The 26,725-nt window shown below is 43.2% G+C and overlaps 1 protein-coding gene across 2 annotated transcripts; it reads left to right on the forward strand.

Moving 5' to 3' along the window:
• Window positions 1–10,240: 10,240 nt before the first annotated feature.
• Window positions 10,241–14,346, forward strand: TOB1 (transducer of ERBB2, 1). 2 transcript variants are annotated; one of them, XM_032617594.1, is made up of 2 exons: window positions 10,241–10,553; window positions 12,406–14,346. In XM_032617594.1, the coding sequence occupies exon 2, from the start codon at window positions 12,549–12,551 to the stop codon at window positions 13,584–13,586; it is 1,038 nt and encodes a 345-aa protein (XP_032473485.1). In that variant the 5' UTR covers window positions 10,241–10,553; window positions 12,406–12,548; the 3' UTR covers window positions 13,587–14,346. The 2 variants fall into 2 exon arrangements, with proteins under 2 accessions (XP_032473485.1, XP_032473486.1); XM_032617595.1 differs by lacking the exon at window positions 10,241–10,553 and adding an exon at window positions 10,710–10,728.
• The last annotated feature ends 12,379 nt before the right edge of the window (window positions 14,347–26,725 follow it).

Below are 26,725 nucleotides of genomic sequence, written 5' to 3' on the forward strand. Positions count from 1 at the left end.
AAGTGCAAGACCCTCAGTTGGCTTCCAATGTCCAAGACCCAGAAATATGGGAGAGTTAACGTGCCATGATATGAATCTTGATCAGTGGGAAACAGCAACCAGTGTATAAATTCTTCACCCTTCCTTTCCTCAAATGGACTTTCCTCGGATGCAATTTATGTGACTTCTTGGAGGACTGGCCCTTGTGATCAAACAATTGTTCTTCACAGCAGCTGGCTCAGGAATGCAAAATTTGATTGGTTCTCCCCCCTCCCCTGTCTTAGTCCCCTCGTCCCTCACTCCCACTCCCTGGTCTTTCACTCTCAATTAAAGTGGTAGCACAGGGCTTCCCTGGTGGCGCAGTGGTTGAGAATCTGCCTGCCAGTGCGGGGGACTCTGGGAAGATCCCACATGCCGCGGAGCAACTGGGTCCATGACCCACAACTACTGAGCCTGCGCGTCTGGAGCCTGTGCTCCGCAACAAGAGAGGCTGCGATAGTGAGAGGCCTGCGCACCGCGATGAAGGGTGGCCCCTGCTTGCCGTAACTGGAGAAAGCCCTCGCACAGAAATGCAGACCCAACACAGCCAAAAATAAATAAATAAATAAATTTTAATAAATAAATAAAGTGGTGACACAAAGCTTTTTGGCTCTGCTCTTTGGGGGATCCATGCTTGGACATCCTGAAGCCAAAAGTCCAAGTAGAGGTGATACAGGGTCTCAAAGTCTGTTCCCAGGATTTGGCTTTTCTCCATGTTTTGCCTATGTTAGTTGCATTCTCTGACAGCTCTCTACTGATGGCACTGAGATGGCCCCAGGAGCCTCAGATGTGAGCCTTCTCGGATCCTATTTCATGGGAAAGAGTCCTTATCCCTGATACCTCAGATAGAAGTCCCAGAACTGAGAGTTATTGGCTTCAATTGGCCTAATAGGTCAGTGGCCATCCCTGAACCCATCACAGCGGCCAGGAGAATGTCATGTTCTACTTGTCTTCAGACTAGATGGTGGGTCCCAAAGGAAGTACATGGATAGAGAGTGGGAGAGGGATGGATGCTCAAACAAAAATCAGGACTGTTGCTGGAGGAACGGGAGTGGATGCTGTTCAAAGTAACAACAAATATCCCGCACAGACAGGAAAGGTAGAGGCAGAAGAGACCACACTTTCTGGAGCCCCAGTAGAATTCTCCTCAGAGAATTTTTAGGATTTTCAGAAACCAAAAGACTTTGGCTTATACTGTGCCAAAGAATTCTTTTGTTCCAAGGTGGATAGAAATACTGGTCTATAGGCAGGGTCTATTTCCTTCCTAAAAGACAAAGTATTTCATCTTCAGAATACCAAACAATTGAAGAACACTCCCTTGAGTGATAAAAGCAATTGCACACACACTGACAGGCCAATTCCTGTGTGCAAAGCACTATACTAGGCTCTGGGGTTCAGCGCTAAATAAGATAGGTTCCAAACAGAATTCCAATAATGTCATTTTCTAACTGAAAAAGCACTCAATATCTTCCCATCCATTAAAGACAAAAATCTCAATTTCCTAACCGAAGGCCCTTGGTAATCTGTCTTCTGCCTACCCAGCCTCCTCTCTAGAATCTCACCTTCTGAACCTAAACACTAGCCACTCTGATCCACTTACCCTTTCTCAAATATTCTGTGTTCTTTCTTTGGATTAGGCAACCGCAGAGCAAAGCCATCAATCGGTCTATGTTGATTGACTATAAGGCACTATAGAGCTTATGTGCAAAGGTACAAAAAAGTGTAAGGCATGGTACCTGCCCTAAAAAAGCTTGGAATCAATCCAACATAGGAGACAGGACATAAACCATGGGAAGTTAGATAACCGAAGAATTAAATAACACCAAGGCATGAGATTCTGAGAGACATTTTGAAGGAGGGAATGACAAGTTGGGGAGACTGCATCTGAGAGAAGAGTGTGTTAATAATATTTGTTTATAGTTTACTCAGCCATAAAAAGAAACAAAATTGAGTTATTTGTAGTGAGATGGATGGACCTAGAGACTGTCATACAGAGTGAAAGTCTGAAAGAGAAAAACAAATACCATATGCTGACACATATATATGGAATCTAAAAAAAATAAATAATTTAAAAATGGTTCTGAAGAACCTAGGGGCAGGACAGGAATAAAGACGCAGACATAGAGAATAGACTTGAGGACATGGGGAGGGGGAAGGGGGACGAAGTGAGAGAGTGGCATGGACATATATACACTACCAAATGTCAAATAGATAGCTAGTGGGAAGCAGCCACACAGCACAGGGAGATCAGCTCGGTGCTTTGTGTCCACCTAGAGGGGTGGGATAGGGAGGGTGGGAGGGAGATGCAAGAGGGAAGAGATATGGAGATATATGTATATGTATAGCTGATTCACTTTGTTATACAGCAGAAACTAACACAACATTGTAAAGCAATTATACTCCAATAAAGATGTTAAAGAAATAATAATAATATTTGTTTATAGTTTAAAAGTAATTTCACATATTTCTTACTTGAGCTGAATCAAATTTTCATCAGCTATAAGAAGCAAAGGAAGAGGAGGAGGAAGGGAAGTGAGAGGTGAGGAGAGGAAGGGAAAGGAGAGAGGAAGGGGGGAAGGAAGCGAGACAATGTGAACATCTATGTAGGGTTTTACCTGGCACAAAGAGTTTTCACCACCATGATGAGGCATTATCTCATTTGATTCTCACACAGATCAGAGGGTAATTATTGCATCTATTTTTTTTTTTTTTTTTTTTTTTTTTTTTGCGGTACGTGGACCTCTCACTGTTGCGGCCTCTCCCGTTGCGGAGCACAGGCTCCGGACGCGCAGGCTCAGCGGCCGTGACTCACGGGCCCAGCCGCTCCGCGGCATGTGGGATCTTCCCGGACCGGGGCACGAACCCGTGTCCCTTGCATCGGCAGGTGGACTCCCAATCACTGCGCCACCAGGGAAGCCCGCATCTATTTATTATATGAAGGCTATAAGACCCAGCACAGCCATACTCAACTAATATCTGGCAGAGCAGGACTCAAATACAAATCCTCTGGTTTCAAGGTCCTAATTTTTCTACTACACTCAACTACAGCTGAGATAGGAAATGGGAGCCACGTTGAGTACATTCTGTGTCAATGCAAGAACGTGCAAAGTCAAAAGGGAATATTTCAAGTAGTTACCAGTAAACAGTGTGAAAAGTGGCAAAAAGATCAAGGAGAAAGAGCACTGAAGAAAGATGATTAGAACTGTTTTGTTTTGCCTTTTTTTTTTTTTTAAGCATTCATTGGTAACCTTTGAGTCAGACCAAATGTTAAAAAATGAAGCAATAGATTGGAAATCAAGGTTGTAGGCATCAATATAAATCACATGTTTAAAACATCTGGGCAAATTCTAGAGTGAAATTTAAGATCAGAGTCATGATCAGTGACGTATTTGGCATACAATATGCAGGATGCTCACTCAAATTGAAGAGGAAAACACAAAGACCTCTAATGGAAACACAGAGAAAAGGCGTGGATAGAAAATCCACTGAAAGAGTAATACAGGCGCTGATAAACATGTGAAAATATGTTCATCCTACATCTATTCGAAGAAATCTAAATTAAAACAACGAAGAGATGCCATTTTACTTATCAAATTATCCAAGAATAGAAAAATGTAATGAAACAGACATGATGATACACTGGGAGTATTAAGTAATACAATCTTTCGGGAAAGTGGAGCATTATGTATTAGGAGCCTTAAAAAAATTATCTCTTCTCTCTGACCCAGTAAATTCACATGTAGAACTATCCCAAGGATGTAGTTAAAGACCTATATTAAAATGTTTGATTAAATATGATTGTTTTTAATACAGAAAAATTCTCAACAACCTACATGCTGAGCAATGATTAAATAAATGATTCTAAATCATAGAACGTAGTCATTAACGATGACGATTATGACAATACTTAGTGTATTGGAAAATAGAAACAATGTAATGCTAAATGAACTGCAGATACAAAACTGCATATGCAGTAGAAACTCATTCAGAAAGAAATGGAGCAGAATACTTACAATGGTTGTCACTGTGTGGTGAGATTAAAGATGATCACTATTTTCTTCTTTATTTCTATTTTCCAAATGTTCTACAATGAGCATATCCAGGTTTTATAATGAGAGAGAAGTCCTGATATTTTAGACTCGAAAACATTTGTTTTTTAAGAATCAAGTTCAGGTTTCCTTAAAAGATGTTAAGTTGGTATTGTTGTTGAGAATATGCTCAGCTGTAAGTCATGAATCATTTAACGTGGATTAAAAAGTAGACCTAACCCAGGCAGTTACTAGGTTTGGTCAGAGCCCTTATCTCTATGACTATCTTGCATTCTCTTCATGCTTATAAGAAGGCTGCTGCAACTCCTGCCATTAGACACATGTTAAGGCAGGGAAGAGGTGAAAGTGTCCCAGTGATGATTTTAAAAAAGATCCCAAATTATTTGACATTCCTCCCTTGAGACATAAGGATCTATGTGCTTTCTTCTTGAATCTAGGCAGGCTTATGATTACCTCAACCAATAGACTATAGCAATAGTGGTGCTTTATAACTTCTGAGGCTGGTTCATAAAAGGTCATGCAGCTTCCATGTGGCTCTCTTGGAATGTTCGCTCTCCAGAAACTCCCTCTTGGGATGCTTCCTCTCAGAACCAGCTGCCGGGCTATGAGAAGCCCAAGCCACAGAGAGAGTTCAGAGGCCATGTGTAGATGCTCCAATCAACAGTGCCAACTGAGCCTAGCCTTTGGGTCATCCCAGCCCAAATGCTACTTATGTAAGTAAAGAGGCCTCCAGGACTTCCCTGGTAGCATGGTGGTTAAGAATCGCCTTCCAATGCAGGGGACACGGGTTCGAGCCCTACTCTGGGAAGATCCCACATGCCGCGGAGCAACTAAGCCCGTGCGTCACAACTACTGAGCTGGCGCTCTAGAGCCCGCTAGCCACAACTACTGAGCCCATGTGCTACAACTACTGAAGCCCATGTGCCACAACTACTGAAGCCCATGCACCTAGAGCCCACGCTCCACAACAAGAGAAGCCACCGCACAGAGAAGCCCGCACACCGCAACAAGGAGTAGCCCCCGGTCGCCACAACTAGAGACAGCCCACGCGCAGCAACAAAGACCCAATGGAGCCAAAAATACGTAAATAAATAAATAAATAAATAAATAAGGCCTCCAGATCCCTGCTGTCCAATTCAGGAGCCACTGGCCACATGTGGTTATTTAAATTTGCATTTAATTTAAACTCAATAAAATAAAAGCTTCAGTTCCTCAGTCACACTGGCCACTTTTCAAGGGCTCAGTAGCTACATGGGAATTGTGGCTACCATACTGCACAGCACAGATATAGCATCTTTCCATCACTGGAGAAATTTCTATTAGATGAATCTGCTCCCGGTGATTCCTGATTGTTTTCCCAGCTGATGCCTGTTTATGTCTCATTGGCAGAACAGTGTCACGATGCCACCCCTACTGCAATGAAGGCTGGGACGTTACGTATTTAGCTCTTATAGCCTCTTTAGTCAGGCAGACAAGAGGAAGGGGAGAGGGCATGGGAAATGGGTGAGCTAGCAACAGTGTCTGCTACAGTTGTGTGTGTGTGTGTGTATTTCTCTCTCTCTCTCTCTCTCTCTCTCTCTATATATATATATATATACAGAATTGCAGGACCCTAATATCTATTTTATAAAATAGAATTATGTATATATTTCTATTTTAAGCAGAGCTGCATAATAACAGATGAATCTATGCTTTAATTTATGTATCATTACAATAGAGCATTTTCAATTTTCCTTAACATAGTGTGCAATGGAAGAAATCCAGAATTCATATATTTAAAGTGATAACATTGGCTCGCAGAGACTTTAAATAAATGTTCTTTGTACTTAAAATGTTGTGAACACTGGATCACTCCTAGGATTTGCAACTGTAATCTCTGGGTGAGATCAAAATCCTCATTCTTGGCTAATGGAAAGAAATTTCAAAATTTTGTTTGCGTTTTTGTTCATCAAGATAATAGGGAGAGAGCAAGTTATAAGAAGACATTCTCATATCAGACCAAGTTGCTTCAGTGAAATTGCCTGTTCCAAAGATAAATGGGTTTGTTCAATGTTATCTAGTTATCTTGTAATTACAAATGTGTGTGTTCCCATCTCTCAGAGGATGTATGGCCTTCCTCTACTAATCTATATGAGAAACCACACTGAGGTTCCCTAAGTCATAGTGCGTGACTTCCTTGGAGAAATGTTTCAGAAAGAATTGGTATACTTGGCTTTTAATAACTAATGATTAGTTTTTAATTGTTCCTTATTCATAATTTTTTAAAGGTGCATGCTATGGTTTTCTTTAAATAAATTTATTTATTCATTTAATTTAATTTTTTTTTTTTTGGCTGCATTTTGTCTTTGCTTGCACCCAGGTTTTCTCTAGCTGCTGAGAGCAAGGGCTACTCTTTGTTGCAGTGCGCAAGCTTCTCATTGCCGTGGCTTCCCTTGTTGCAGAGCACAGGCTCCAGGAGCACGGACTTCAACAGTTGTGGCACAGGCTCCAGTAGTTGGGGCTTGCAGGGTCTAGAGCTCAGGCTCAGTAGTTGTGGCGCACGGGCCCAGCTGCTCCACGGCATATGGGGTCTTCCCAGACCAGGGCTCGAACCTGTGTCCCCTGCATTGGCAGGTGGACTCCCAACCACTGCGCCACCAGGGAAGCCCCATGCTATGGTTTATGTTGCATGACTATCTAAAAGAAATGAATAACCATAATGATAAGAACATTACATTTGTATGTTGCCTAATTTTCAAAAAAGGTAAGAGGTTGATTCCCTAGAAGTGAAATGAGCCTTAGTAAATACAGATCATGTGATAGTGATTCTTCCATAATCTTGTCTCAGTTTACAAGGAAACAGAATGAGAATTAGAAAGTTTAGGACATCTCTCTCAGAAATCAAGGTGAGCTGTGTGTGTGTGTTTATATGTGTGAATGAGGTAATAATTCAGGACACTTTCAAGAACTGTTGGGACTTATTCTCTCTCTCTCTCTCTTTTTTTCTTTTTCCTGCGCCACATGCTGCGGGATCTTAGTTCCCCCACCAGGGACTGAACCCTGGGCCCCAGCAGTGAAAGCACCGAGTCCTAACCACTGGACCACCAGGGAATTCCCTGGAATCTATTCATTTACCAAACAACCATTACCTTTATTGTAAAGTACCACTCCAGAAATTGTGTGGAATGCAATGATGTGAAAGGGAAGGGCTGTGATTTTCAGTGACTATCACTTGGCCAGCGAGAGGAATACCTGTTGGTTGTGATACCACCTGGAGCTTAATATCAAATTCTTTTTTTCTTTCATAAATTAAAATATCCATTTAGCAGTCTACTCCCCTGCACAATTCTAAAGTAAATGTTAAATAGCAATAAGTCATATAAAGGGTCCTTTAAAGGGCAAAACTTGAATAAAGGGAATTTTATACCTTGTGACTAGCAAGGTTGGAAGGATATGAATCTGGTTTTCTTTTTATTTGCAATCTATATTTGAAAAAGAACTACACCATTTACTTTAGGGGCATTGAGTTTTAAATATGAAATTTTTTAATTGAAAGAGTTAAGAGATTAATCCAATAAATATTTATAGATGAGAGAACTAAAAGTTGAGAAATGGGTGAAATTCAGATTTCCCAATATCTGCTCTTCAGTACTTTTTCCTGTGTGCCACGGGGCCTCACTGTGTGTGTGTTTGTATTTATATTTGGTTTGAAACCCTCTCATACCCTTGAGCTGAGCGGCAATAACCCATAAATGTTTTATATCTAAATTTCTGATTTAAAAATTCTATTTACCACTACTAATATTTAATCAATACCTATTTAATCAATATTTGACTGCTCTCAAATTTTAAACCTGGGATTATAGATTCAGAAAAGTGAATCTCTGTCTTCCCTTTAGAGAATTCTTGAAAAGTATAGATAAACTTTACAAAATTACAATTCATCTATCTTTAGTTAGACATATTAATCTCAGACAAGCATATGCTCCTCTAATATGCTCCTCTAATTATAGTGATATATTTTCCAAATTACAAATCAAGACACATGGCCGATTCTTGGTCCTGCAATTCTGGATGTTTGGTACAGTAATATTACTTGCCTAATGGAAAGGGAAATTATGCTCTGGAGCACACGAAAAATCAAGTGTTCTTCTGAGTAAACCATTCCCAAATATCGTATATTCTTGTAATTTCTGTGCTCAACTAAATATAAAAATTTTTAAATAACTCATTTATTAAAAACAAATGGAATTAATATTCGTTATAGAAGAAAATACAAATGAGCAAAAAGAAGACAATACTGAACGAGTAATATAAATTTTTTTGATGCAGAGGAAGGCGCGTTTTAATTTAAAATGCATCCGTACTTTCACAACCAAAATCTCACTCTTCCTCGTTTACAACTGAAAAACCCAAACACTAGGAAAGCAGAACTTGAGTAAAACGTCTACGCTCTTTAAAAACCCTACCTTCGTTTTAGGAATCTAAACTAGTACAATAAACAAGAAATCAGTCACCTGACCACTCCCACCCTCAGCCTGTTTCCCAGACCCATCTTCCCTCCTCCTCTCACACACTTTGGGACTTTAGAAATAAATATCCTTTTTTCAGTTCGGTTTCTTCTAAAAGGGGAGGAGAGGGGGACAAGAGAGTCAGTTTGGGGGAAAAAAGCTACGACGAGATTTCGTGTCCATAAAACGAGTTTGTGCCCGAGGAGCCCAACTGGTCTACACAGCTGGCTTCGCGAACACCCCACTCCTTGGTGAATTGCGGTTTAACTTCCTTATAGCAGCTTGAGAGTGCCGGCCCCTCCGTTTTGAGGGGAAGGCAGCGCCCCAACTGGTGTTTTTTCCAGGAAGCACTCCTTGAGCGCAGAGGAAAGGGGAGAGGGGAAGGCCAGGCGACGGGCGTTTCATTCATTGCTCCTCTTTTTCCTCCTCCTACCCTTCCCTCCCCCTAGACTTTCTCTCCCTTTTCCCCGAGAGAGTTTGACGTCGGTCTCCTGGATACCAGACAGCCAATCGCCTGGTTGCTAAGGGAGAAGCGTGGCCAATCAGGCGTCGTTGCTACCTGTGAGTAATATTTTTAGCCGCGAGGGAAGCTTGGTTCCGCTGCCAGTGTAACTTCGTGTATTTCTGTGCTGCAGGTTGTGGAAAAGAGCGCTTGCCCGCCCCCTTTGAGTCCCTCTCTTTCCCCGCGCCCATATTTCAACTGAAAATTATCTTAAATGTACAATACAGGAAGGCACCGTGTTTATTATGTGTGTTTATGTTAAAGTAGGCTCTTGAAATACACGCATGCTTACATATATATACTTAGATACGTACGCAATTTGGCATGGAGGCCTGGATTGGGACATTCGGAATAAAATGTGATTTTTCTTAGTCTCAAGCCACCCCCACGTCCGAGTTGCTGCCGGGTCGCACGGGGAGGTCTGATGTGGGAAGCGGAGGCAGTTCACCTGGGCGGGAGGTGTGGCCAGGTGGTCTCTTCCCCACCCCCAGCCTGGCACGGCAGCTCTGGGTTCTGCGGTTGCCCCCCCCGCCCCCGCCGCTCTGGATGGCAGTTGGCCTAGGCCCTTGAGGTGATTAATATTCAATTAATCGGGTACACGAGTCCCCGTCACAGTTCGCCCTTTTTCTAGGCTCTCCTGGGTGCACTGGAGGCCGATTTGGTAACTCGTCCACGAGTGGGATTTTCCCCAGCCACAGTCCCACTCGGGTGAGACATTCTTTGTAAATTCCCCCCTCCCTCTCGGGGTCTTGCGCTCTCCTCCCCTTTTTCCCCAGCCGCTTCGCCCCCAGCTTCACTCCCCTCCCCCCTTCTCCCCGGCGCTCTCTGCCTAGACTGAGTCAGCCGTCCCAACCCACTCTGTAGCCCTCACTGGCAAGTCTCTCCCCCAATCCCTTTCCAAACCTTCTCTTGATCCCGCCCACAGTGACTCCAGGTCATCGGCTCATTGGCCACCCTGCAGCCCGAGAGGTGTGGCCTTGTCCACCCGGCCCTCCGCCGCCCGTCAGGACATGGGCCGGCGGGACCTGGCCAATGGCGTCCGGGGGCAGGGCAGGGGCGGAGCCAGCCGGCCAGGGTCTCCGTTGCAGGGTGTGAGGGCGGGGAATGGTGACACCGCCCGGAGCTGTGGGACGCGGGGCGGGCGCGCGCATCCCTACGGGAGGGGATGGGGGCGGGGAGGAGACTATAAAATGAGAGGCGGGGCGCGCGCCGCAGCAGAAGGAGCGAAGCTCTGGCCCGGCGCGGACTACGCGCTCTACGGGGACGCTGGGCCGGGCACCGGGCTGTGTGGAGAAGTGAGCGCGCTTGCCTGATCCCGTCCTCGCCACTCCGAGCCAGAAGGGGCGAGCTCCTGAGGCCCTCGTCCTCCGCAACCTCCGCCCGGCGGCGTCGGCGTGCCCTCGGCCCGGCCAGCTTGCAGCCGCCTACCCTCCCGTGCCCCCGCCCTGCCGCCCCTTGTCCGCCCAGCGGCCGGGTCTGTGGTGTTAGCAACCCGTAAGTATCGATGGGCGGCAGGCGGGGTCAGGAGGAGGAGGGGCTGCAGCGGCGTAGAGCCCCGGGCCTTCTGGGCTCGGGACGGAGGCGTCAAGGCCCGGGCGCGGAGGGGAGCCGCTCCCGACACCCGGCCTGAGGCGGCTCCGAGGGGCCCCGGCGCGCCCGGGGGCCGCAGGTGGGGTCGGCCGGCGCGTCGGGCTCAGCTGGGCCGGGTGACCGGGGAAGGGCGGTCGGGGTCGAGTTGACGGGAATCGGGGATTGGGGCGCCCGGGAGCAGCGGCTAGCTCGAGGGGAACGCTGGGGTCCTCGGGGCCGGTGGCCGCCGGGCCCGAAAATGGTGCCGGGGATCCGGTGCTCCCCGGGCTCTGGCTGGGTCCCAGGAGCCTCGGGGCGCGGGGGGTGCAGGGAGCGGCAGGTCGGGTTACGGCGGGGGGAGGGGAGCGGCTGACCCGGTGCGGCCGGCGGCGCGACCCGCCCGGTGTCCGGCCCCCGGGCCCCGAGTGGTTGCTTTTCCATTTCTCGTGGCCTTCCTCCACCTCCTCCTTGGGGGAGGAGACTTGCTTAGGCTCCGAGGGCTGTGAGCAGAAATCTAATGAGACCCAACTGGCTGTTTATGTAATTCTTCACGCTCCTGTCTTTAAGGCGTTGCTTTGAAACTACCTTACGCCGAATCTGAATTTCGCTCGACTGCACCTTCAAGCATTTTGGCTTAATCAGCTGCCTTTGCCAGCACTCGGGCTTTCGGCTTGGAAAGTGTAGTTTGAGGGAAGCCGGGGATTCTTTTCCCTTTGTCACCACGAATATGGAAAATGAGACAGATGGATTAATACCAACTTGATTTTTTTTAATGTCCTTTTAAGTCAACCTCAGTGTACAAATAGATCTGCAAATATCTTGTTTGCCCTTGGTCTTTTCTTATCCCCACCCAGTGCTGATCCAGCAAACGTTTAAAGGTCGACCTTATCGTACATGCCTCTCCGGCTGTTCTCTTACCATGAGGGAGGGAGGTGGCTTTGAAAATCAGAATAAAACTCAGAAACCCTGCCCTTTAAACAGAATAATCAATAAGGTTTGAAATTAATTGTTTCTTATGTTATACTTGATACCCAAGAGGTATTTTCAGATTTAGAAAAATACACATTGAAAAGAAAAGCATAGAGAAGCTCGAGTATTACATTATGTGCCCTTAGTATATTTAAAACAGCAACTGTGTAGGATAATTTGGTTCATAATTGTTGTTCACTAGGATGGCAATTCATTTTGTATTTAATTCCTTTAACTTTACTATCGTGCTTTGGAAATTAAAATAATTTTCCTAACTTCTCAAATTTTGAGATGTTTAATGATGAAGAAGATTTAAGCAGTATATATCCAAAATGAACTGAAATACAGAATTCACTTCTAAGTTGATGAATAGGAGTATGACCAACTTCTAAAACTAGCATATATATATATGTATATATTATATGTGTGTATGTATATAGATAGGTATGCTGAGTTTAGTTTCCAATAAATATTCTTTTGCGAACTGCAGGAAGAAAAAGAAGAAATATGCTGTATATTCTGGGAATATTTTTCCTCTTAGAACTCTATTCAGAAACAGAAAGTAAATAATAGGGTTTTTTTTTTTAATGGTGTTTTAACTGAAAATCCTGTTTTCCCTTGAGATTTGGATCTTCAGTAAATAATTTTCGATCGTAATTTCCTATATTTTGTGCTGATTATATTTTTCAGACTTTCTAGCCTATTAGACTTTTTCAAAAGTGAAATTACTCTGGGGGTAAAAAAAAGGGTGTGAGACTTAACATTTATCTTATGTGGACATGTCTCCTTTTGTTTTGTTTGTTTTAAGGAACAAGACCACTCAAGGTGAAGGATATCTACCAATACCAGCACTTTGAATGAAAATTCGTTTCTCTGCCACAAACTGAACACTTTTGTGTGTGTCTTGGGGGGGGAGTTGAAACACAAACCTAATTTTGTGGCATAGCAGCTATGCAGCTTGAAATCCAAGTAGCACTAAATTTTATTATTTCATATCTGTACAATAAGCTTCCCAGGAGACGTGTCAACATTTTTGGTGAAGAGCTCGAAAGACTTCTTAAGAAGAAATATGAAGGGCACTGGTATCCTGAAAAGCCATACAAAGGATCAGGGTTTAGATGTATACACGTAGGGGAGAAGGTGGACCCAGTGATTGAACAAGCCTCCAAAGAGAGTGGTTTGGACATTGATGATGTTCGCGGCAATCTGCCGCAGGACCTTAGTGTTTGGATCGACCCATTTGAGGTTTCCTACCAAATTGGTGAAAAGGGACCAGTGAAGGTGCTTTATGTGGATGATAATAATGAGAATGGATGTGAGTTGGATAAGGAGATCAAAAACAGCTTTAACCCAGAGGCCCAGGTTTTTATGCCCATAAGTGACCCAGCCTCATCGGTGTCCAGCTCTCCATCTCCTCCCTTTGGTCACTCTGCTGCTGTAAGCCCTACCTTCATGCCCCGGTCCACTCAGCCTTTAACCTTTACCACTGCCACTTTTGCTGCCACCAAGTTCGGCTCTACCAAAATGAAGAATAGTGGCCGAAGCAACAAGGTTGCACGTACTTCTCCTATCAACCTCGGCTTGAATGTGAATGACCTCTTGAAGCAGAAAGCCATCTCCTCCTCAGTGCACTCTCTGTATGGGCTTGGCCTGGGTAGCCAGCAGAAGCCACGGCCACAGCAGCAGCCACCCCAGCCACCGCCGTCACCACCACCGCAGCAGCAGCAGCAACAGCAGAAAACCTCCGCTCTTTCTCCTAACGCCAAGGAATTTATTTTTCCTAATATGCAGGGTCAAGGTAGTAGTACCAGTGGAATGTTCCCAGGTGACAGCCCCCTTAACCTCAGTCCTCTCCAGTACAGTAATGCCTTTGATGTGTTTGCGGCCTGCGGAGGCCTCAACGAGAAGTCTTTTGTAGATGGCTTGAATTTTAGCTTGAATAACATGCAGTATTCTAACCAGCAATTCCAGCCTGTTATGGCTAACTAAAAAAAGAAAAGATGTATTGTACAAGTTAAAATGCTCGGACCCAAGGGGGATGTTTTTTTTTTTTTATAACCTCCTTGAGATTTTTTTTTTTTTAAGCTTATAGTAAGGATACATTCAAGCTTGGTTACAAAAATAAAACATGCATCATTTTTCATTGCCAACCAAGCACAAAGTTATTTTATACTGACTGTATATTTTAAAGTATACTCTCAGATATGGCCTCTTACAGTATTTAAGATATAGCAAGGACATGGCTGATTTTTTTTTTATATATAAAAAATTGGCACTAATAAGTGGGTTTATTGGTCTTTTCTAATTGTATAATTTAATTTAGTACAAAGTTTGTAAAATACCAGAGGATATATATATTGTTTCTACGACATGGTATTGCATTTATATCTTTTTACTACAGTGACCTGTGACAGCAGCAGCTTCATGTGGTATTTTTTTTACTGAAATTGTAAATTATCCATCTCAAAGACATCACCTCTTCTAAATTGTGTACAGGATATTCCTTTAGTGGTGGAATGAAAATGTACGAATATTTGCTTTTTCAAAAAAATGTATTTTCTGTTAAAGGTTTAAAGATTTTTGCTATATATTATGGAAGAAAATGTAATCGTAAATATTAATTTTGTACCTATATTGTGCAATACTTGAAAAAAACGGTATAAAAGTATTTTGAGTCAGTGTCTTACATGTTAAGAGGGACTGAAATAGTTTATATTAAGTTTGTATTAAAATTCTTTAAAATTAAAAATGTTCATCGTGGTCTTTGTTTTTAAGCCTTTGCCAAAGATCTAATTCTGGAATTATGATGTTGTAAATGCCGATAAGGCAGAAGGACCTGACTCGTTGAATCACAAGGGAATAATGGAAAGCTGTTGCTCCCCCAGTGCACAGATAGTAGTTTGCCACGTAAAAAGTTGTCCTAAAGCCTGCTTGGGACGGCTTTATTGTGTTTAGCAGCTAACTGTTCATCCACATCTTGTCTCCCCACTATAGGGGTGGTATGCTAAGGCGAGTCAACCCTATTAAAATGTGTCATGCTGACATCTAAGACAGAGTCAGGTGATAAAATGAAATTCACTCATGTAAACTGAGAGGATTTATTTGAAATGTATATGGAGAAAGAAACCATTGGATCAGTTTTCTATTTCTGCATGGGAGATGAATAGCTCAGAAAACTTGCTTGACGAAGCAGCTGACCTAACTATTTAAAAAGAAGATTTAGGTCTGTTTTTACTAATCCTTAACACTGAGTTTAGTCATCGTAGTTAGCTGGAGAATTGATGATTAAAATCTATTCAAGATTGGACAGGTATTTATATTAGTATTTGTGTGCATTTTCCTAGCAAAAAAGTTGACGCACAGTTTTTGGGTTGGTTTTGTTTTTGCAAGCACATAGCCAACCTGCTGGCTTGGGACATCAAAGATTAGTCATAATCTGTCAAATTGTGGTGGCTCGTTAAGGATGGAGTTTTTTTTTTTTGTAAGTGATGAGGTGGAAGGGTGAGACTATCTTTAAGCTAAAATAATGAGTCATTTCACTGTTTAGATGTCCATTGATACAGCGTTGACATCGTATTGGGGGGAAAATCGTCTTGAATTGGAAGAATAACTTTCTCTGCTTTTTTAGTAAGAAACCAGCACTGTCTGGGTTACTTGTGAAATAAATCTGGTCTCAAATGAATTTTTTGGACACCAGTCTACAAAAGCCTTTTGTCTGTTACCCTCTCGGTTTAGAACAATAAAAAGTTTTAAGGAAACAAGCACTGGAAATAACAGAGCTAAGCTGTTCTGTCAGCTCCATGGTGAGGCCTTTGTCCTTTAGTGGACAGAATGAGGTTATGAAGAAGCATTGGGGTAGTGACTGGAACTAGCAGAGACTGGTCTGCCTATGCTATCAATTATGTGCTTTTGTGATCACAAAGTTTGAATAGATCTAAGAACAGAGTAATGGTTTTAAGCACTAGTTTCTACTAGAAACTTTTGGGTGAAGTTATCATAGACTTAACTGGAAGAAAACTGCCTTTTTATAAATGAAGAAAGGCTCAAGTTAACTTTTTCTAAAAATCAAAAGGCAACTGGCCAATAGATACACAATAGAATTTGTAACTATCTGGAACACTAATACATATATTCAGATTTTAAATAATTGAGCTTAATGTAAGTGTGAATATCAGATCTTGGGGATGTGTGTACTGGCAAAAAAAATCTTAGGGAAGTTAAATATTGGTACATATGTTGGTTTGGTGCTGAAAAAGTTAACTCAATTTTATCTTGATTGGTTTCCTGGCACCCCTTAGAAAACCTTAGAAAAGTTTACACCTTAGTCCCTAGTCTTTTTTCCCCCACTGCCGTCACACTTTTGACCCTCTTGTGTGGAGACTTTTAGTTTACAATTTTGATAAGTTAGTTATCTTAAAGGTGTTTTTCCATTTTTTTGTCTTCTATACCTATAGGTACTGTGGCAGCCTCTGAATGGCCCTATCCTGGTGTCCCTTCGTTTCCCATCTTCTAACATCAGGTGTATTGTTAAACCTCCTTTTAATAACTTTAACCTGTATTAGATGGCAAATGTAGACCTTGAGTCAAAATGCCTCCTTAAAGATAACACTGTTTACTGTGATTAACTTCTTAGTTTTTGAAGGTGAAACTAAAGTTGCCCTGAATTTAAAGTGTTTTTCTAACGTGTATTGGTGTTAATATCATTCTCGTATGTACCCACATTTTAACTGAGAGATTTAATCTAACAAATCTTCAAGACTTAAGTTATTTTAAAATAAGTCAGTGTAACATACAGAGAAAATAAAGTACAGTTGAGCCTTGAACAGCACGGGGGTTAGGAGGGGCACCCACCCTCCACTCAGCCGAAAATCCATGTGTAACTTATAGTCAGCCCTCCATACCTGCGGTTGTGCATTGAGGATTCCACCAACCGCAGATCATGTAGTATTATAGTACGTGCTACTGAAAAAACTCCACATACAAGTGGACCCACACAGTTCAAGGGTCAACTGTACCTCTTTTTGCACATAACTTAAACTAATGAAGTAAAATGCTGGTTGGAGACCTTCCTACACAAACAGAAAATAGCATAGGTATGGCACATCCAATATATTTCCTTGCCTAGAATACATGCATGTGTCAGAAGCAGGATAACAGTACTCTAGTACAAGATCAGAGGGGAAAAACCTTATTAGAAGACAAGGTTGTAAAATTGCCGTTGCTTAATAAAACCCATTATAGCGTGTCAGTCAGCTGATGCTTTAATCCATTTGGCCCAGGGGGTCACTTTAGATCAGAGTTTTTCCGTTTTTTTGTTATATGAGGAAGATATCGTTGGGTTTTTTTCTTAATTATGTTTTATTGTTTTATTTTTTTAATTATATATTTTTTTGACTGTGCCACACGGCTTGTGGGATCTCAGTTCCCCGACCAGGGACTGAACCTGGGCCACGGCTTCCAAATCCTAACCACTAGACCACCAGGGAACTCCCACAGGAATGTATCTTCATGTTTAAAGGACCTAGGACCGGGAATTCCCTGGCGGACCTAGGGAATAAAGGACCTAGGACCAATATCTGTGTGCATACAGTTGGAAAATGAGTACAACCCTTGTACTTTTTTAATGTTTTAAATCATTCAGTTAAATACTTATATATCATTTACTATCTGCCATGCACAGTTCTAACCCAGTTTACAGAAGAAGGGCCGAGACACAGCTTGATATTTCATGGCCAGTAAGTGATAGAGTTGGGAACTCTGGTTCCAGAGTTCTTGGTCTTAAGTTCTATGCTTTGTTCCCTCCAACTGGTCGCTCCTCTAATTTGAAGTCAGGGGAATAAGACCATTTTTGATGTATTAGCCACATGACTTGTAGAATCTCTCTACAAGAGTGTTAACGAGAAGGGTCTAGTGGGAGGCTCTTAGCCATTCTCCAGTCATGATGTTTTGAGAGAGATGCTTTGTATTTCCAGTGGCCACAAACTATAGTTACAGGCTATCTGGAAATGTTTTTAGAAATCATTAAGTCATACGAATGCTCTAATTGTTGTTGATTTCCTTAATTCAGCTGTGCTGATTACTTCTCTTATATTGGAACCACTGGATGGTTCCTTCAGATTGAGTAAGAGCTGTAGATTCAGTGGCCCTATTACTTCTAAGTAAAATTGTAAACATTGACCTCCTGGAGCTATTTTCACACACATTCCTTTCCTGTGCTGTTGATAAACGATGTAAGGAAAGGCCAAGTAAACTATCAAAACAGTCTTCAACAATGTGTTTCCAGTTCGTATGATTTAAGTTACGATCTTTGAAAAACGATCTTAAGGCACACCTTTGTAATTCACGATTTCTATATGTATAGATGTTGTGATAACTAGTCTTTTTGCTTTTATTTTTAAACCATAAGGAAACCAAATGACCTCTTATTTCAAACTGATTCTGAAAGACTTTCTTAAAAAAGATCAATATATTTTGGTTTAAAATAAGAAGTGGTCACATTTTAGAAGCATGTGCTATTATGAATGAACTTATATTCCCTTTATTGTTGCTATTAGTTTTGAACATGTTTAAACTGCACAATAAACAAAACTCAGTTTAAAAATAGCTCAGAAGGGACTTCCCTGGTGGAGCAGTGGTTAAGGATCCGCCTGCCAACGCCAGGGGACATGGGTTCGATCCCCGGTCCGGAAAGATCCCACATGCCGCGGAGCAACTAAGCCCGTGCGCCACAACTACTGAGCCTGCGCTCTAGAGCCCACAAGCCACAACTACTGAAGCCCGCGCGCCTAGAGCCCGTGCTCTGCAACAAGAGAAGCCACCGCAATGAGAAGCCCGTGCGCCTCACCGAAGAGTAGCCCCCGCTCACCACAACTAGAGAAAGCCCGCACAGCAACGAAGACCCAACACAGCCAAAAATAAAATAAATTTAAAAATAATCAATTAATTAAAAAAAAAAAGCTCAGAAGAATTTCTGTAGTTTCTATATGGATTAAATCTTGTTATACTAAGTGCCTACTATTTTGATTTGGGGTTAGTTAGAATTTGATTGGACCAAATATTGCTGAACCACTAGATGGGCTTTTGGAGGTTTAGATTAGGCTAAAAGTCTTGTCAGTAATGGTATTTGACTTGTGAATAGTAAACCTCTACTAACCATTTCTCAATATTTGAGTTTTAAGATTTCTATTTTCGAACATGTGCTTCATACATATAGTCTGTAAGTGGAGCTTTGAGATCATCTTACAATTAGGCAAAACCTTGGGAAAAGAACATTGGGAAGCAGCTCGTGTCTGGAGGCTACTGGAAATTATGGGTCTAATTCCTTCCTTAAGTGTATTATGTAATTTGACTCAGATGGCTCCGTTTCTTCATCTGCAAAGTAAGTACAGTGATATCAGTACACTTCCTGACAGAGTTTTGAGGAAGCCGTCACCTTGCTACGAAGAATTGTAATGTGTTCTTAGGGGCTTACAGTATCTAGAAGCCACGAGGTCCATATTTGTTGTGTCGCCCTTTGAAATCAAAAAAGTAAATGAAGACCATAACTGTCTTTATTATAGTCAACATTTTGTTGTCCAGTCTATTATTTGCATCAACAGAGAATTAAATAAAAATTTTACAGTAATATCGTAAAAGCTATTCTATTCATGTTTCAGTAATCAATACCACTGAGTTTGTTTTCTAGTTCTAAGTCGCTGATAGGGAAACCAGTGTTTCAGCATTCTTTTTTATACAATCAGCAAGTTGATTTAAACCCAGTATACAAGTTGGCGTTCCTTTTGGGGGCAGCCAAAAATGTTTGCTAAAGTGTCCACGCTGCTGTGAAAAGTATTGAAATGGTTGTTCCTAAACAGTACTGCTCAGGAATAGGAGTTGAAATGTAGCTCTGGTGGTAGATGTGTCATGTGGGTAATGGTTCTAGCTTTATTTTAGTGCAGGTAGAAAAGGAGGTTTGCTTTACAGGAGGGAAAAACATTGAGGACTTGGAAGGAAAAACACATTCCTCGTCTGGCATTATGAGCACTTTACTTCACTGATAAAATATGACCAGCGTGCAGAACAGAGAACAGGTGTAAAATATTTTTAGACAAACCTTGGCATATACTGTGGGTCGCATCCCTTCTGTCTATACACTCAAGTGTTTCAAAAATAATTGTGGAAAAGCCACATTTACAAAATAAGCTAGACATTGCTTTTATGGGGGTTTTTTTGTACTAAATGTGAAAGTCAAACATAAACTTCTTTCCCAACCACCAGGTTGCAGCTATTTTTAAAAACTGGCTCTCCACATGCCCTTTGACAGCTCCTGAGTCTCCTTTTCTCTTCCTTCCTTAGTGCTGTTGAGAGAGCTGGGAGAATATGGCACCATAGCCTCCTTTGGAGCGTGAAAGCTAGGTTGTGATATTTCCCCAAACTACATTCTAATTCAAAACAATTTTGTACTTCCTTTAGGCTAGAAAGAAATAGGACAAGCGTAGACACGGTATCCACCTAGCTTGGTTTCAAGCAGATGGGTATAAACTGATGACTACTGGGTGCTGATAGACATGAACACTGGATACTCCTTCTATGAGTGTGGTTTAAGAAGTGGAATCATAGGACCCTAAAATTGTCTCTTTTAATTCAGAGCCCAGATGCCCTGTGACACGGGTTCAGTAGTTCTAGGCACAGTTCCTTTTTCTGTTTTGAACTAAATGCAGGTACTCCTTTCAGATGGCTTTTCCTGGCCGCCCTTCCACCATCCATGGATTCATTTCTAGTAAGGATGAAGGTTGGGTTTTGATTTGTTTTGTAATGATCATATCTGTTCACTGAGAATCCAGCTCTGCCTACTGACCTCAGAACTCTTTTCTTAAAAAAGAACACTCCTTGTTTTGTAAACTACCTGTCATTCTTTTTTTTTTTTTTTTTTGGCCACACCGCTGAATCAGGGATCGATCCCGCACCCCCTGCAGTGGAAGCGTGGAGTCTTAACCACAGGACTGCCAGGGAAGTCCCAATTCGTTTTAAAGCTCTAGACTTCTTTCTGCTAACTCCTTTCTATTTTCAGGAAACATGATGGGGATCCCTAAACCATTTCAATCCAATACTTAAGATAGTTGCAATCCCTGGGCAGCCTTTCTAGAAACTAAGATGTCACCAGAGGCCCTTTAACTAAAGACTTCGAGAACAACCCGGTTTTCACAAGGCTATAAAGGGTTTTGCCTGGAGAAATTTCATCTTTTTGAATCTTACAATAGGTTGGAAAATAGATTGGAAGAAAGGCAGGAAACTTTTTTTTTTTTTTTTTGTAATTTAGGAAGAAATGTTTTTTGGAAGGAGACTCTTGTTTATTATCCGAGCCACAAAAGTTCAAAGAACTTTTCGGGTTCTGTATAAAAGGAACAGAGAGACAAAGGTAAGATCTTATCTCCCCAAGAGCCTCTACCAGAGGAGAAGAGTCTGGTAGCAGGTAGAAAGGAGATTAGGGTATGTCTCCTCTATCTGCCCTTCCTTCACGTGTGGGAAAGGTGAAAGAAGGGTAGAGGAGGGAGCCTGTGTGTGTGAGCCGTGGAACTCATCCTGGAGATCGTTTCCCCGATGGATGCCTTGCAGAAGTTTGGACTTCATAAGAAGCCTCGGAAGCTTATGCTATTTCCCTCATTTACAGAGGGAAGCAGAGTTTGTGACATAGTTACCCCCAGTAGAGTCAGGATTTGAATTGTGGGATTCTGTTTCCAAAGTCCACGATCCTTAACCATTACACTGCTCCTTTGACCTCCGTAGGAAGGCTTTATGAAAGAGCCACACCTGAGACAGTACATAGGAGACAGTATCTATAAACGGCACTTTGTGTCATTTCCCTCCCCACACACCTAGTCTGGCCCTGTAAGTGATCGTTTGCTCAGCAACTCCAAAATGATGTTAATATCAGCCTTTGCCCGGCACAGTTAGGAAAGGGAAATATGCTGCAGAAACACAATGGGGAGTGGGTTATAAGAGTTTGCAGTTCATGGGCTAGTTTTATGTACCCACTTCCTACTGCTGTCTGGGTGCTCAGATTCTCTGAGAAGTAACTCGAGACATTTCACGCACCTGAAGTCTTTGGTCCTGAGCTTTACTAGTCCTTATGATAGATAGCAAAATGGTCAGGTTGACTCGAGGGTCAGATTCCATTCAAGTCCCTAAATTGTATCAAACAAAGTGAGGTAGCATTTACAACAGCCCCTGTGTTCACCCCCTTAACACATTTATTGACCATCTACTAGGTTAGGAGCTGATGATGACGTATATAAACCTTTAGGACCTTTCCAATGGCTTACACTCTAGCAAACGATAACACACACCGAAATAATCATACACAGGAGAATATGGAGGTATGAACAAAGAAAGGGAGAGATCATGTCCACATGAGGGGTTCTAGACTGGGGAGGAGTAATCAAGTTATGAAGAATGGGTCACCTGGGGAAGCATGGGCTCTCTCAAATTCCCAGCTGCCATGGAGGAAAAACTTGGTCCTGGTTCTTTTTCTTCGTCTGACGTGTCCACAGCGGGAGACTTAGTGCTATAACTCTTAGGAAAAAAAAAAAAAGCAGAGGAAATCTGTCCCTGCTTCCAGTCCATCACTCCGAGGAAAAGCTGCCTTTGACTTTGGACATTGTAATTTTTTTTTCATTGCTCCAAGCTCTGAACAGAAATATTGTGAAAGAGAGGTGGTTTAGAATTTCTTTATTCATGAGACCCAGGGGTGGGATGAGGAGGTCAGGGAAGAATTCCAAGGAAGAAGTAGTGGTAGTGAGGGAGGGGAAGTACAGGAGGGGCAGCTCCAGTTCCTATCCCAGTTTCAGTTTAAATGCTTATCTTAAAGACCTCCTCAGGCTAGAAGCTCCCTCTAGGGGTCATCTCATTTGTTTTCCTACCTTTAGAGACAAAACCTCTTTCTGTTTTTGTAATTATCAGGGTTCACAGCAGATGGTACCCTTCCAGAAGTTGGTGTCGGTGGAATCTGTGTGTGTGTGTTCACTGCAGAAATTCAGACACCCACAGCTCACTCCCACTTGCGGTACCCATCACCACATTCTACTTCTGGCCAAGGTTACTATCTTTTCAGAGCTCAGCTGTTCAGCTTTCCAGTTTGGCTTTTTCGATGCTTATAATATCTTCCAGTTTGAGCATAAATCAAAAAAAGGACTTTGGCAGGGAAGCTTTGTAACGTCTAAGCAAGAAATTGACAGCCACAAATACCTTTTCCCCTGGGTCACTTTCCCTGAGCAATGCTTTTCTAGAGTCTCCTCTAAGTTTCCCTTGCGGCTGAGCACTCTGTCATCTACTGAAAATACTGCCACACGCTGGCCAAGCCCCTTCTCGTGACCTGGGACTGTTCAGAGAGCATCACTGTTCTTTATGAGACGTGGATCTTGCATTGGAACAGAAAACATCAGTGTCTGATCCCTGTCTCACCCCAACTTCACCAGTAGGGATAGAGGTCTAGGCACCACAGATTTGTCTCCAGACTCCTTGCTATAGAAGCAAGAATGTTCTATAGCAGTGTAGGGGTTTCATTAAGCCTCCAAGTAAAATTACTCCTGGTAACGCTGTACAGGAAAAGAGTATGGGCCTTGGGGTCAGACTTCGAATTGAATCCCAAACTCACCCTCGTGTAGCTGTGCCCCGTTGAACTTATTCAGCCTCAGATTTCTTATCTGAGAAAGCCCGCTTGTTACATTTAGTGTGAGGACCGTGTAAGGGACATGAAGCACTGAGCGTAATCCTCTTCCCCACAGGGGATAACCTGACCTCTCTCGACTCTTCTGTGAGAGGGGCTTGCATCCCCATCTCGTTCTGTCTCTCGGCCTGTGGCTTAGCCTTAAGGGCATGTGACCAGCATATTTAGGGGAGGTCAGCTGGCCTTAAACATGCCTTTTCATGAGAATTCTACGCAGTGAAACTTCCTGGTGGATTAGCAGGGAGAAAGGAGGAAGCAGAAGAGAAAACTGTACTTCACTGTTCTTGAATCTGTGGTGGAATATCTTATACATGTGGTTAAATACATGGGATTTGGAGTCACATAGACCAACCTAAGCTTGGATTCCTGCTTGGCCAGGGGCCTTCGGCAGATTATTCAATCTCTCTGAGCCTCAGTTTCATCATCTCTGAAATGGAGAGAATATTAAATGGAGGTCAATGACATACACACCACAGGTGTGTAAATATTCAATGAGATAGTGTACGTCGAGCGCATATTAGGTGCTGCCGGCTATTAGTAATGAAAATTATTAGCCCTGCCATCAGGGCGTCTAGGTGGTAAAGAACGGGTATCTTCCATGAGGCTGGAGATGGGGATGGGTTGCCATCTGTGTAAGTCTCACTGAAGCTGCATCCCGCTCATCCATGAACACCAGCTTTTCCTCTTATTAGGGTCACAGGGTGAAATTGTTGGTTGTGATGACTGAGAGGATTACTTTGAGTCTGAGTTACTGGTCACACCAAAACTCTGAGGCTGTTTCCCCTTTTATTCTGTTGGCCTTTTTGGTGCATTGAGATGGGGAGTGGTGCTTGAAATAAAGGGTAAGAACTCAGCTCCAGGGACTTCCCTGGTGGCGCAGTTGCCAACGCAGGGGACATGGGTTTGAGCCCTTGTCTAGGAAGATCCCACATGCCGCGGAGCAACTAAGCCTGTGCGCCACAACTACTGAGCCTGCGCTCTAGAGCCCACGAGCCACAACTACTGAAGCCTGCGCACCTAGAGCCCATGCTCCACAACAAGAGAAGCCACCGCAATAAGCCCACGCACGGCAATGAAGAGCAGTGCCCGCTCGCCGCGACTAGAGAAAGCCTGCATGCAGCAACGAAGACCCAACACAGCCAAAAATAAAAATATAATAAAATAAAATTTTAAAGAAAGAACTCAGCTCTACACGTGGAGGTATGAACCATCTCTACCTCATTACTACACTTGTCTCCGCTTGCGTCCAACCACCCAACCCAGAGTGTGTGCCTCTCTTTCCCTTCCTCTCGCTTCTCTCCTTTCTGGCTACCCTTATCCTGGACTCTTCCTTTGTCAGCAAAGGAGACTGCATCTGTTCTTACTTTGCTGTCCAAGAGCAGCTTTGGGGAGAGGAACCTGTTCTCATCTGGTTCTTTCCAGCTACAGGTGGGAATATGCAACAGCAATTATTTCCAACCAGCTGGAGCAATCAGGCCCAGGGCCGACTACTACTGGAGAGGCACTATGAAAACCATTATTATTCCGTTTTATAGATGAAGATGCTGAGGCACGAGAGGTTAACTTACCCAAAGTCACAGAGCCAGTATTTGAGCCCAGGTAGTTTGACTCAAGAGCCCATGCTCTGCCATGACTCTGGCCTTTCCTCACGGCCACTCACCCTGTATACCAGGGAAATTTGGGGGCCTTAAGGCCTAAAACATCTGGTGCCTCTCTGTAAAGTCTTCGGCAATGACCATAACAAACAAATTAATTCTTAGCCCTTTATTCAGCACTTCCACAGACGTCTCTGAAGAGCTGTGGATCACCTGGCCCACTAGTGACAGCACTTTCACAATTGTTGTGGGCGCTGTGCCATGCCATGAGAGGATTTGACCTGTAGCCCCTACTGTCTCCCTCCCATCAGCAGCCTGTCTGTCATACTTAGCTAAAAGTTTGGTAAACTCATCTTCCCCTGAGTGCCACAACTGTTGGGTCTTGGTGTGTGTGTACTCATTTGTGTACCTCTTTAGGAAATCTGGGCTATTGAGAAAGGCCATCAAGAACTTTATCTGCAAGAAGGCTTAACAGAAGCCTTCTGGGAGAAAAGATGAGGGGATTTTTCTGAGGCTGAGATTAGAGTCTAGAGACAGTAGGGCAATTCCAAAAGCCCTTGTGGCAGTAGGATCCATGAGACCAAAACCAGGAACAGGAATTCCTGGAGTCCTTGGCAGGGCAGGAGCGTAGAGTCAGGGCCCGCACCCTTACACGAGATCTCTACCGGAGAAAACAAGAATTAACGGTTTAATCCTTTGTGACAGGGCTATCCAACAGAATTTTCTGTGATGATGGAAATATTCTGTGTCTGTGTTGTTCAATATGGCAGCCACTAAGTTACATGAAATGTGACACTTGGACTACAGCTAGGGGGGCTGAGGAACTGAATTTAAACACTTGATTTCCTATGAATTTACTTACGTGAATTCAATACTAACTATTGGAGGGTGCAGCTTTGTGACTTTCTGTACAGCCTTGGCACTCCTGGAGGTCAGGGACCAGTTAGAAAGGGTGCTTGTGGATGTTCAGGCGGGGAACGGCCATTTGGGGCCCTCAGGCTTTAGCTGAAATGGTTAAAATACATATGTTACCCTGGAAAGAATATGGCCACTATAGTCAGTCCTAGGTTTGAATCCTGGCTCTTCCATCTATTAGCCTCATGACCTTGGGCAAGTTTCCTGTAAACATTTAGATTCAGATTGAGCATCTGTAAAACAGGGACAACAATACCTCTGAGGTCATCTCTTCCTCCCTAAGGCCTGTAGGGCTTGCTTCATTCAGTCATTCGTTCATTCCACAAACATCCGTTGAAACCCTCTATGGTCATGTCTTGTGCTGTGAACAAGGCCCTCTTGAACATTGCTGCCTGGGGTGGGGTCTATCACACGGTGAAATGGTAAAAGATGTAGCTGAGAGAAGGTTGTGAGGATTAAACTGGACAACATTCTGTAAAGTGCCTGATCAGAGTTGTTCACACTCGGGAATTCCCTGGCAGTCCAGTGGTTAGGACTCAGCGCTTTCACTGCCAGGAGCCTGGCTTTTGATCCCTGGTCAGGGAACTGAGATCCCACAAGCCCCACGGTGCGGCCAAAACAAATGTGGTCCCAGGAGAGCAGCATTAGCAGAACCTGGAAACTTAAAAAAAAGAGTTGTTCACCCTGAAATGCCCATCCGCTCTCTTCTGGCACTGGGCTCCTCCCCTGCTGGGGTTCCTCACCACTTCCCCAGGCCCTGTCTCTACTTCCTGGCTGCTCACACAGGAAGGAGACAAAACTGTCACCATCCTCTGCTAGAACTGGGTGTGTCCCTCACACCAAGACAGAAAACAAATGATCAGGGTGGGTATATCTTCATCCTGCCAGGTCTCTAGCCGTATCCCAAAGACTTG

The sequence above is a fragment of the Phocoena sinus genome, chromosome 20 (genome assembly GCF_008692025.1).
Source record: "Phocoena sinus isolate mPhoSin1 chromosome 20, mPhoSin1.pri, whole genome shotgun sequence".
Lineage (NCBI taxonomy): Eukaryota > Metazoa > Chordata > Mammalia > Artiodactyla > Phocoenidae > Phocoena > Phocoena sinus.